This window comes from Telmatherina bonti (assembly GCF_933228915.1).
Source record: "Telmatherina bonti genome assembly, chromosome: 1".
Taxonomy (NCBI): domain Eukaryota; kingdom Metazoa; phylum Chordata; class Actinopteri; order Atheriniformes; family Telmatherinidae; genus Telmatherina; species Telmatherina bonti.
The window spans coordinates 20,936,033-20,947,611 of NC_136619.1; the positions used below are offsets into that span (position 1 = coordinate 20,936,033).

At 37.9% G+C, this 11,579-nt stretch overlaps 1 protein-coding gene across 2 annotated transcripts in view; it reads left to right on the top strand.

The window, feature by feature from the left end:
- The window catches only part of rufy2 (RUN and FYVE domain containing 2), a 15,345-nt gene continuing 3,766 nt past the window's right edge, over positions 1-11,579 (top strand). Inside the window, exons 1-14 of one of the 2 annotated variants that reach the window (XM_079240680.1) lie at positions 1-648; positions 2,962-3,135; positions 3,253-3,370; positions 5,038-5,139; positions 5,252-5,375; positions 5,985-6,049; positions 6,166-6,231; positions 6,477-6,546; positions 6,656-6,757; positions 6,829-6,945; positions 7,051-7,143; positions 7,589-7,663; positions 7,744-7,841; positions 11,525-11,579. The exon at positions 11,525-11,579 is cut by the window's right edge and continues 65 nt beyond it. In XM_079240680.1, coding sequence (XP_079096806.1) covers positions 366-648; positions 2,962-3,135; positions 3,253-3,370; positions 5,038-5,139; positions 5,252-5,375; positions 5,985-6,049; positions 6,166-6,231; positions 6,477-6,546; positions 6,656-6,757; positions 6,829-6,945; positions 7,051-7,143; positions 7,589-7,663; positions 7,744-7,841; positions 11,525-11,579 — 1,542 coding nt within the window. In that variant the 5' untranslated portion in view covers positions 1-365. Of the gene's footprint in view, positions 649-2,961; positions 3,136-3,252; positions 3,371-5,037; positions 5,140-5,251; positions 5,376-5,984; positions 6,050-6,165; positions 6,232-6,476; positions 6,547-6,655; positions 6,758-6,828; positions 6,946-7,050; positions 7,144-7,588; positions 7,664-7,743; positions 7,842-9,079; positions 9,790-11,524 lie in introns of those variants that run through there. The other variant, XM_079240681.1, reaches the window with a different exon arrangement.

Below are 11,579 nucleotides of genomic sequence, written 5' to 3' on the forward strand. Positions count from 1 at the left end.
TTTGGTGGCTGTAAACAAATCTGTACACCACCGGGATGTACGGAAAAGGCAAATTTATCGAAAAGCGATTTTCTTTAGCGTTGCCATTGATCGTAACACCCATCATGTAGTGAGACTGTCGCCTGTTACAGGTTTGGCGGCTCGGTAGCGTGAGGATTGTTGGATGTTTTCCTTATTAGTTAGACCTGTTATCTTTTGACTGGCGGTATCACAGGTAGCCTTTTTAATGCTACAATTGCCATAATGTTTGCCCGGTGCAATGTGCATCACAGCTAGCTTGCTAACGCTTAGCAAACTGCATGAATTTGGGAATTTTTCGCATCGAGCAGCGTAGATATTTGTAATAATTTCTGACGCATTTCAACATGGCATCGGCTGCTGAGCACGATTTGTCTCTGTCTGAGGCGGACAGCAGCAAGGAAAAAGCTCAGATGTTTGGGATTTTGAGGCTACAGGAAGAGAAAACTGGTGCTGGGGATAAAGCTAACAGCACCAGCACAGTGAGAGGAGGAGGAGGAGACGGACGATGGCAGGCTCCTATCTTTGCTTTGGCCAGGAAAGCGTCCGAGACTATTTCAGGGAGCATTCATGTCTTGCCCAAAGTGTCAGACCACAGGACGTCTCTTCCAGGGGACTGGACTCTCCAAGGTAGAGTATCGACATCAGCAGACAGTGGGTATCAGGATATAGGTTAATGATTATTAATGTTCATTTAGATTTACAGTAAATATGAAGTCGATTGCTAATTGGAGCAAATCAAATAGTCTCAATTAGTGTGGTGTATGTGACTATGATTTAGTCTTCTGTTAAGTTTAACCAATTGATTTTTCATACGTACATAGGAGAACCCCCCCCCCCCCCCCCCCCCCCCCAACACACACACACACACACACACACACACACACACACGTAAACACACATTCATATTCACAGTGATTCAGTTAATTCTGCATTTATCTGCACAACCACTCCTCTATATTGACTGAAGCATCACATGCCAGATGCTAGACTGATGTAACTGGAAATGAGTCCCTAGAGGGTTGTTCATACTTCCTCCTCTGTAGTGTCACTCTGCTGATCGGACTGCAAAGTTGGTTATAGTACAGGTTTATCAAAAGCAAGTGCTCCAAACTCTCTGCCCAGCAGCTGGTATCTCTATCTCTGTCTTGTCAAGCTTCTTATTCCCTCCCACACTCTCAACTAAAAATAATCTCATTTCTGTCATGTGTGTATCACAGACTTGCATGTGAACAAGTGATCAACCTAAATGGCTTTTTATTTTTTTCCAACTAACTTTTTAAAAATATTTTTTAACAGGCAAAACACTAAAGCTCTGCTTGTTTTGACAGTTTATATCTGCCAGTTTGCTGCTTTTATTGATGATATGTTAAAGCACCTTTTTTAGTTTAAAGCACAAAAATGATTATAAAAGTGCAGTTTAACAATGTTAACTTATTTGAAATCTTGAGTGCAGATACATTTCAGGAAAAAATTAAAATGTTCCTTATACATTAAATCTTGCATTGCTGTTACAGTTTTAGGGTTTAAGTCACTGTAGATTTGTCGCTTTTTCATAGTCCGATACTGTAGCCGTAGTCACATGACGAAAGTTTTCAACTCCTCAAGGCTCGTTGCCTCAGTGCTCCAGTCATCAGCCAAGAAATAGCTTGTTGATTTATCTGTTTATGTACCTCCAGGCCAGCTTGATGCATTTAAAACTCTCTGACAAGCAACATTTTAACCTGACATTACTCTGTCCTGTCCTGGTGTTTGGCTAAACATTAACCCAGAGTTGCACATGCAGTTTTTTGAAAGCACTCCTCTCAGAAAGGTTACAGTATCATGCCTAGGATATTTTCCCCAATGAAAATGTAGCAATTTATTACAAGGTTAGAAAAATATACTGTTAAATGATTAATGAGCTAACTACTACAGGTTTCAGGGAATTATTTGATTTTGGTCACATATTTATGTATCACTTTCTTTTGGATATGTTTGGCACCTTTTCTGTTCTCTGTTGATGTTTGTAGCTACACTGATCTGACAAAAATGTAGATTTGCATTTTAAGTGTGAAGTCGTTTTGACCTTTAAAGTGCTTTCCTACAATAAACATGATTCTGACATAATGACTCCTTGTAGGACATTAACCAGGCTGACTCAGTTGTTAGGTCTGCAGCAGGTAGGAGTTCTTTTGAAGTGCATCTTCAGAGGAGTATACTTTAATTCCTAATTTCTATAGCTAGTAATGCATTTAATTTACACAAAAAAATATTCTTTCCTACATAAACATAGCACAAAAAGCAAATAAGACTTGTGTTTGGTTGATAATTTCTTCTTTTAAACAGTCAAGTCCATAAATAATGCAACCAATTGGTGTGCACTCTTGCAAAGTTTGACGAGTCACCTTTACAACAAAGTATTCCTTGCAAGGATCGTGCTTCGGAATGAGCAACACAATTAAACATGTGAATAGCATCTCCTAATAATATTCTAAAATCCCCCTGCAATATTTTCCTGTCAGGAGTCACTCTTGTTTTCAGAATAAATTGCTGCTAATAGTGTTTTTGGGGGAACTTTGGAATAGAAAAATATGGAATTTTGTAGTTTTGCATGGGGAATCTGCATCCATTCATACTGTATATAATGTGTTCAGTCAGTGTTTGTTTCTACTTGGTTACCTTCTTCATTATTTGTCATACATTCAGTAGTATGGCGAGTATGGATTGAAGGCAGAGAAGTACCGAAAATACAGTCTAACTCTGTAAACAACATAATCTCTATGTCTTGTTAAACTGGCTTTCATAGTGACTCACCATTTTTTTGTTTTAATGTTGAGTTGTTAATAGCCATTTTATGTAAAGAAAAGTAAGGCAATTGGCTCACTAGTATTTGTGCTATTCAAATCTTTGAGTAATGAAATGTAACATTACACATTATTTTAAACATTTTCTGTCCGGTAGCTCTGCGAGACCCCATGGCCATGGAGCGTGCCAACCTGTTGAACATGGCCAAGCTGAGTATTAAAGGTCTGATCGAGTCGGCTCTGAGCTTTGGGCGAACTCTGGACTCGGACTACCCACCTCTCCAGCAGTTCTTTGTGGTCATGGAGCACTGCCTTAAGCATGGTCTTAGAGGTAAGAAGGTGGATCTTTTAGATTGTGTTTGGTGTGAGTTTAGTGCTTAAATTGTGTTATTTTCTACGTCTTTTAATTTCTTTGCTAATAAAGTTGTTGATCTCTCCTTACTTCCAGTTAAAAAGTCCTTTTTGGGGTTTAATAAGTCTTTGTGGGGTCCTCTGGAGCTGGTGGAAAAACTGTGTCCAGAAGCAGCAGAGGTCTCAGCCTCTGTACGAGATCTGCCTGGCCTCAAGTAAGAAATACATTCATGATCACTCCTCAACTCAGTCAACTTGACCTTACAAGGGGATATAGAAACATGAGCTATAGCATTTACACGCTCACAAACAGGAGTAACATGAGAATGTGATCTGAGCCATGTCAGGGAAGTACACGATTGTCGTTTACTTTCACTTCACCTTTCTCCAACCTGCTGTCTAATTTCTCACTTTCCCTGTTTTTCTTTGATTCTTTTGATTTAAACATAAAAGTGCGACAGGCGGTCTGATTTTATGTAATAATGTCAGTTTTGGGGAAAATGGAGTTTGAAAAATATTGTGTATAGTCCAGTACTGTATTTATGGCCAGTGTTAGGCAGATTGTTGCAATAGTTTTTATCTTTTTACATTTGCAAGTTAAATGAACCACGTGTGGATGATGACCTTTAAGGCAATGAAATAAGAAATATTCATGTTTTGTCTGACCCAGCAAAATGAGGAACACGTGTTGGTTCAGATGGAAAACACACTGTTTCCTTTCCTGGTGCTGAGTCAGACCAATAAATGTGTGGTCAAACAGTGCAGGTTTAAAGAATTTGACAGAAAAACTCTGCAAACCTTGTCTGTTAAGTAACAAAGATACATTTGTAGTTTGTCAATAAAATCTAATACTGAACAAAGAGGAATAAATTGTGACAACCCCTGATTAACATTCAGAAGATTTGACCAAAAAGCATGGTACTTTTCAGTGCAGTATAGGAACAAAGCAAATGATAAAACAGATTTACTTTTGGTGTAAACAGGAATATGTTTAACAACATGTTTATTTAAAAGAGGAAAAAACTGCTTGCAGTAATTTTTAAAATAAAATATACTTAAATAAATAAATAAAAATGTGGTGTAAATAGAGATGTGTCCCTTTTATTTTAATGGACCGTCCTAAACACAGCTTGGCACCAAACCAGCAGACTGCTTGTTTCATCTTATCCACTTCTGTCCATTTAGATAGTTCACTAGCAAAGCCGAAGCTCTTCCAAACAGGAGATTTTACCAACAGGAGAGGGTCTTAAAGCTCAGGTTTCTCATTAAATCTGTCACTAGCCACTAGCCTGTCAGCCAGAGGTTGGGCTGTACTCAGTGTTGTTGTTCATAGAGGAAGCATGTGTAAGGCAGTCACTGTTCCTTGTGGGAACTTGGTGCGCCTCCTTTCTGTACAAGAACCGTTACACCCTTGATATGTATTTATGTATGTATTGAGGTCATGCTTGACATTTTTAATTTTCCCCTTCATACAAAGTTTCAAAAGACAGAAGTCTGGACAGACATACAGAAGGACCAAACTATAACTGGGCACTTTATTAGGCAGATCTTCCTAATACCAAACTGAATATACCCTAATTCTTCATGGCATGGATTTAGCTAAGTGTTGAAAACTTTCCTCTGGGATTTTAGTCCATATTTGACATGATATTACCACACACAGTTGTTGCAAATCTCCTTCCTTCTCCATTCAGATGTGTGGTTTGATCTACATCAAGTTCTCTTGACCATGTCTACATGCCTAACTGCACTGAGTTGCTGCCATTTGACTGGCTGATTAGCTACCTATATTTGCAAACAAGCAATTTAACAGGTGTGCCTAATAAAGCCAACCAAATCAAAAGGTCACCATATCACTGATATGAATATGTGTGCTTTGTAGGACTCCATTAGGCAGAGCCAGAGCATGGCTGCGCCTGGCTCTGATGCAGAAACGGCTGGCTGACTACCTACGACTTCTCATCACTCGAAAAGACCTGCTCAGGTGAAATGAAAGAGAATTTGCTACTTAATACTTGTGTTTTAATAGCAGTACTTTAGGTTAACAAATGGGAGATTGTGTATTGAAAGAAAAAATCTTTAATCTTCTCCCTCAGTGATTTTTATGAGAATTCAGCACTGATGCTGGAGGAAGAGGGGGCGGTGATTGTCGGCCTGCTGGTGGGCTTGAACGTCATTGATGCTAACCTGTGTGTTAAAGGCGAGGACCTGGACTCTCAGGTAAGCAGTACTAACAATTCTAAAGTGTCTAGATTTAAAAAAGACAGATTAATGTACCATTCATTGACATTACATTTGTTTTTATTATCATTAAATAAATGTTCTCTTCTTTCATCATACTAATTCACGTGTACAGGTGAAACCAAACCACTCCCCTGACTTGGAGCTGTATAGGGTCAGGAAGCAGAGTCATTTTTACATCAGGAAGGAGAGGGAGAACTGGGGATGCTGTGTTATGTTTCCATTTATAGGCAGTGTTTTCAAATCATTCACTATTACAAGCATCCTGCAGTTTGTTTTTACATAATACTGAATGAGCCTGAGATACTTGCAGGATGAAATGGTCTGGAATGTTCTGCTGTATATATGCTGACCTAGAAGCTCTTATGCTTGTATTTGGTTATAAGATTTACCTTTGTTTTTATTTTTAAATTATTTTGATTTTTAAAATAATAACCTCACAGCTTTTAAACATTTTTATTATCACAAATACCTGATTGCAGGGACTTAAGGCAAAAAGACTTATTTCAATCAAGGATGTTCAATCGTTTCTTTTTTCGATTTTATGACAACTTTTTAGTGATGCCAGTTCTTTCATCGTCCCTTTAGGTTGGAGTGATCGACTTCTCCATGTACTTGAAAAATGACATTGATGATTACAGAAGTGAGGAGAGGTAGGATCTTTTTATTTATGACTTTAATTTTTTTTTAAATTTTTTTTTAAATTTTTTTTTTTTTACTAGTTTTCTTATTCCATCTGTGATGCAGTTGTTTGTTTCCATGACAACAGGAATAGCCAGATCGCATCTATTTTGGATCAGAAGAACTATGTAGAGGAACTGAACCGACAGCTGAAGTAAGATCTTTGTTTTGTTCTTAAGTCACCTGTCTGAAGGGTTTTCCAACAGTTTCTAATCAAATGAGTGAACGCAGTTCTTAAATACCCTATGTGATACACAGGCCATGAATATTATGACTGCTAAAATCCCAGTCCTGCTATCTAAATAGGAAAATTAGTGGTACTATGGATATTATGAAGCTCACTGATCAGAAAATCACTGATCGGATGCTAATTTTTCATTTTTTAATTTTTCTGTGCAGCTCTACTGTTCATGGTCTTCAGGGGAGAGTTGACTCTCTAGAAAAGTCCAACTCTAAACTCATTGAGGAGGTAAGACCCAGGGTCAAAAAATATCTGCCTAATCTTTAGAAACAGCATCTGTTTAATATTGACACATTATTGTTTGTAATTCTGTTCATATGCACATTTTTGTCTGCAGTTGGCTATAGCCAAGAACAACATCATTAAATTGCAGGAAGAAAACCAACAACTGAGGAGTGAAAACAACCTGATTTTGTTAAAGGCACAACAACATTTAGAGGTACACAATATTAAAGCACATATATCCTGCCTCAAAACAGAACTATAATCTTTAATGCTTTCTGGATGTAGGTTACTCAAGGTGATGTGTCAGTGGAGAGAGACACTTACAAACAGTCTCGTCAGGGTTTAGATGAGATGTACAATGAGGCTCGGAGGCAGCTGAAAGAGGAGTGCCAACTCAGACAGGTCAGACCTGGACCTCTGTGTAATATGTTTCTTTAAAATGTATGTGGAATATAAATGGGTAGATTACTCATTTAATTACATTTGTTTTGTTCTTTTATTTTTTAGGATGTGGAGAATGAGTTGGTAGTCCAAGTGTCAATGAAACAAGAAATGGAACTGGCCATGAAACTTCTGGAGAAAGATATTCATGAAAAACAGGTCAAAATTTCTTATTTTTTATTGCTTAACAGATTACACATTAAACAGCTGTAAAGTCTCATTAATAGCAGGATGATGGCAGGATAAATCTGACATTGGTGGTCTTGCTTGTGTCTGGCTTCCCACCACCAATATGTGAACTCTGCAATAGAAACACTAGTGACTGATATTTAGAGCCAAGCTGTTATGTACAGGAGTTGCAGCGTCATTTCAGTTTGGTAGTCAGTCAATCAGCAATGAAACTAGAGAATGGAGGCTTATTCTCATCATGTAACAAGACATTAACATTGTTTTATTTTTATGTCATCTTACTCAGTATTGCAATGTCTTTGTTTGCTGCTTGAGTAGCAAGGACAGATTGAAAGGACAGATTTGAACAGATTCAGAAAAGTTGATTTATGTTATCACTTTTTATCAATTGAAGTGTTGTATTTTTAATTATCAGGACACATTAATTGGACTGAGACAGCAGCTGGACGAGGTGAAAGCCATCAATGTAGAAATGTACCAGAAGATGCAGGTACTGACAGAAAAACATACTCTTCTTTAAGTAATACTCATCATCAGTACTCACTACTGTGAGTGATTCTCATTTTCCAGTCATCTGATGAGGAGATGAAGAAGAAGAATGACGTGATCACTCGTTTGGAGGAGAAGACCAATCAGATCACTGCCACTATGAAGCAGCTGGAGCAGAGGTGAGTTACTGTACTCTGCCTGTAAGGGCCCATCACGCCCACTAATCACATCACTTAGCCCCATGTGCCTCAACAGTACATCCAGCTGTCTTAACCAGGTCTACTGCTGCTTCACTTTTTGCTTTTATTCTCCTGACATTTACCTTAAAGTACCATCTCTAATGCTTTTAACCTCAATTTTAAAAGTAACCGAGACTTCTTGGTATTTTTGTGATTTATTGGAAGAATATTTTTTTTCCTTTTTTTTATTATTATATAAGTAATTAAGAGTTTAGCTGTGTAATTAAGCAGAAGAAAACATAAAGACCAATCATTTAGCCTTCTCTCTTTTTGTTGAGGTAAGAAGGAAATAGTCATGAGGTGAAAATCCTCGTCATTATTGTGTTATTGTGGTTATACCTCATCTTGCATGTTAACAGTAAACAGTAAACATCCTTTATGATGCCACCTTGCCTCACCATCTCTCAGTCACCACAATCCATCCCTCCCCCTCTCCTTTCCCATTAGCTTCCATGTGCTCCATTTTATTTGTGATTGGTTGTGACTGTTTTTATGCTTCTCCAATTTTTATGTAGGCTGGCACTGCAGGACACAGACTTTGGTTTTGCTTTCAGTCCGAGTTTTCTGTTTCTATAGCTGAAAGTTTTATCCAATTAAACATTGTTTTAAAACTGAAATTAGAGGATCTATTAACTATTGTAAAAATATCTCCCCCTCATAAAGGAACATGTTTACTTAAGAGAAATTTGAATGGTGATAATTGGTGTATTTGTTGTGTTTCTTGTTGATAATATGCAGCAGCTCTGTGCAAACATAACCCAAATCTTCCAGATTTTGCCAAATGTAGCTCTGTTCATCTGTCTTCTACATTACCTTTCTCTCCTCCTCCCAATCTCTTCTCATTGCTCATTCTTACTATGAAAGAAAATATATCCAGACTGTTGAAATCTGATTTTGGCGTAAACTGAAATTAGATTTCTCTTTGTTAGTGTCTCATTAACACTTTCTGCTTTGCTTGCGGTGATAAATTACATAAATATGTTCAGTGTAATTGGGGCCATGTAGAATACTGATGTATTGACATCCTTTCTTCCTTACTTCTTTTCTTTTCTCCTCCTCCCCTCCCTTCTGTTTGTCTCCTTTTACAACATCCATCTTCCATATATTTATTTTGCTCCATTGAAACCTCCATGTTTAATTTTTTTTCCTCTTGGTTTTATGCCTGCTGTCCTGCGCAGTGATAAGGATCTGCTCAGCCAGACCAGAACCCTTGCTATGTCATTTGTGAAATGTGCCAGCACAGACACAGAGCACCAGTACAAGCTAGTCAAGGACATCTCCTTCTGATGACATGGACGCACGAATAACTGACTTAACTTAGAGGAACTTTGCTGTTATTTTGCACACATATATTAATAGGATTTAAGGCCTGAGAGCTGCCAAATCAGATGAAACTGGGCATCACATTTAGTGTAAATCATGTGACGTCTTCTGCAGTGAAGTCCTGGTTTTCATAGAGATTTTTCTGGTACTTTTCGGGATTTTCATTTGAATAGAGGTCAGACAACTGGGTGAGTGGAGGAATTTATTCTTGTGAATGTTCTGACAGACTCAGTTGCAGAATCTTTATAAAGTTAAGACACATTTGAAATTATTCATACCCTACTTTATACATGCTACACAGTTTCAAATAGTCAGTTTATATGCAGTAAGAAAGGCACTAAGATAGTTTGAACTGATAAGGTATTTGTTATTAATCATATTAATTGGAAGTCACTGTTTACTCTTATATTTAAGCAGCAACTTTTGGTTGTAGAACAAGGTGAAAGTGGTAGCTGCAATAGGAAAGTGATAAGAGACGTATTGTCGGGTCATCACTAAATACTTTACTACTTAATGTTTCACAAAATAAGTGGACTTGTCTCTTGTCAGCAAAATAATGCTTGCATAGTCCCACAGTGGCATCCGTGTTGGTTTAGCTGACATATTTAAATAGATGTATCTGTGCTTTCCCTTCTATCACAGTCCCTGTGCCAGCAGAAGACATTTATATTTATGCCTAAGTATGTAACACTGTTCAGCTTTAAAGCTGGATCAGTAACGCAACAAAACCTTGCTAAATCTGATTGCACCCACAGTTTATGTAGTCACTGAGGGTTGCTGCAGACGAGCAGTCAGACAGGAATGTGTTTGTGCAGTTTCCTGCTTCTCATTTGTTCCAGGTTTAGGTTGCATGTGTTGCACCTCCTGACCTGCTGTAACGACCCTTGCTGTGTCTGAAATCAGTCTGTTCTGCCCTTTTACAATTGTCATTAACTCCTGATCAAGTAATTGATTGTCTGAACACAAATTGCACCATGATATTTTAGTATGATACAGTTGGTTGATGGCATTCCAGAAAGTAGTGAGTAGATAAAGTAGAAAATTTCTTGTTTACAGTTTTAACATTCAAGCACGTTGAAGAGCAAATGTGGTGCAATGTCACTGTACGAGGAGAGGGATTGTAGACACAGCTCGTTTCCTAGTCGTTCTCCACCTTGTTTAACATTCACCTGAAGTGAAAGTTACAGGTTAAGTTTTCCACATGTGAGCGACTGAATGGGACCAGCAGCCATTTATACAAGCCACATATTTGCATCTGGAGAATAGACTGGTCAGCCAAGAGCCAGTTACAGAGCTGTAAATGTCCAATAAGGGAACTGTGTTGTTGTGTCCGTCTTGGCATATTCACTGACCTCTGTATAAGGCAGTAATCCCTCTGCCTATTCAAGCTAACATGTTCTTAATGGTCTGTATTTGTACAGAAATAAATACAATACAGTTGTTTAAAACTCACAGCTACTGTCTTTTACCACATTGATCAATAAAATGAAATGTTTTGAAGGTGCTGGGTATGGTTGAGTTTTTGGCAATGTTGAGCTTGTTGGTTATGTTAATAGTAAAAAAAAAAATTATAATATTTTAAAGAAGTTAGAATGTTTTCACTTAGCTTTTCCTCTTTTTTTTTAATGTGCCGTCATAATCTCTTTAAAGATCATGATGGCACTTCTGTCAGCTTCCGTGCTCAGAAATGCAAATTGTTTAAATGTTGCCTGAAGAGATGCAGACAAACACCAGGATAGATTGAAAGAATATGGTGACATAATTCAAATGCACCTTGCAGACAACTGCTCTTGGCTCACGATCTCTTTAAAAAGAAGTGAAATAGCTTCTTCATCCTATGTAGAGAAAATGCAGATAATTTCAAATGCGTGATAGTCCTGGTTTCTTTCTGTCTGTTGGCTCTCAGAAGCTACATTTGGTTAGTTATCCTTGTACTTATTTTGTCCACGCTCTCGCTTTACCTCATGATGTTAATCACATCTTTATTTTGGAGCTATCCCATATTCACATTAATCTTATTTCATTTTATTTTGTTTTATGTTCTTCCATAGTTCAAAACTCATTCCTATTTTTACTTCTTGGTGTTGTAACAGTGGAGATTATGACACCTTACTTCTTCTTATCCTCAGCCATATCGTTGTCATCTTTCCCCTGATGCATTAGTCTTCAACTTTCCTCTTTATACTTCCATCATTCCTCCCACTTTCTTGGGTTGTTTTCTCCCTCTTTAAACACCCCCACCCACCTTCCAGTTTTTTCTCTCCATGGTCCTGAGTTTGTTCCTGGTTATAATGGTACAGATTACAGGAGGCAGAGAGGCAGCAGAACTCGGCTGAAGAGGGAACCCGGCGCTTC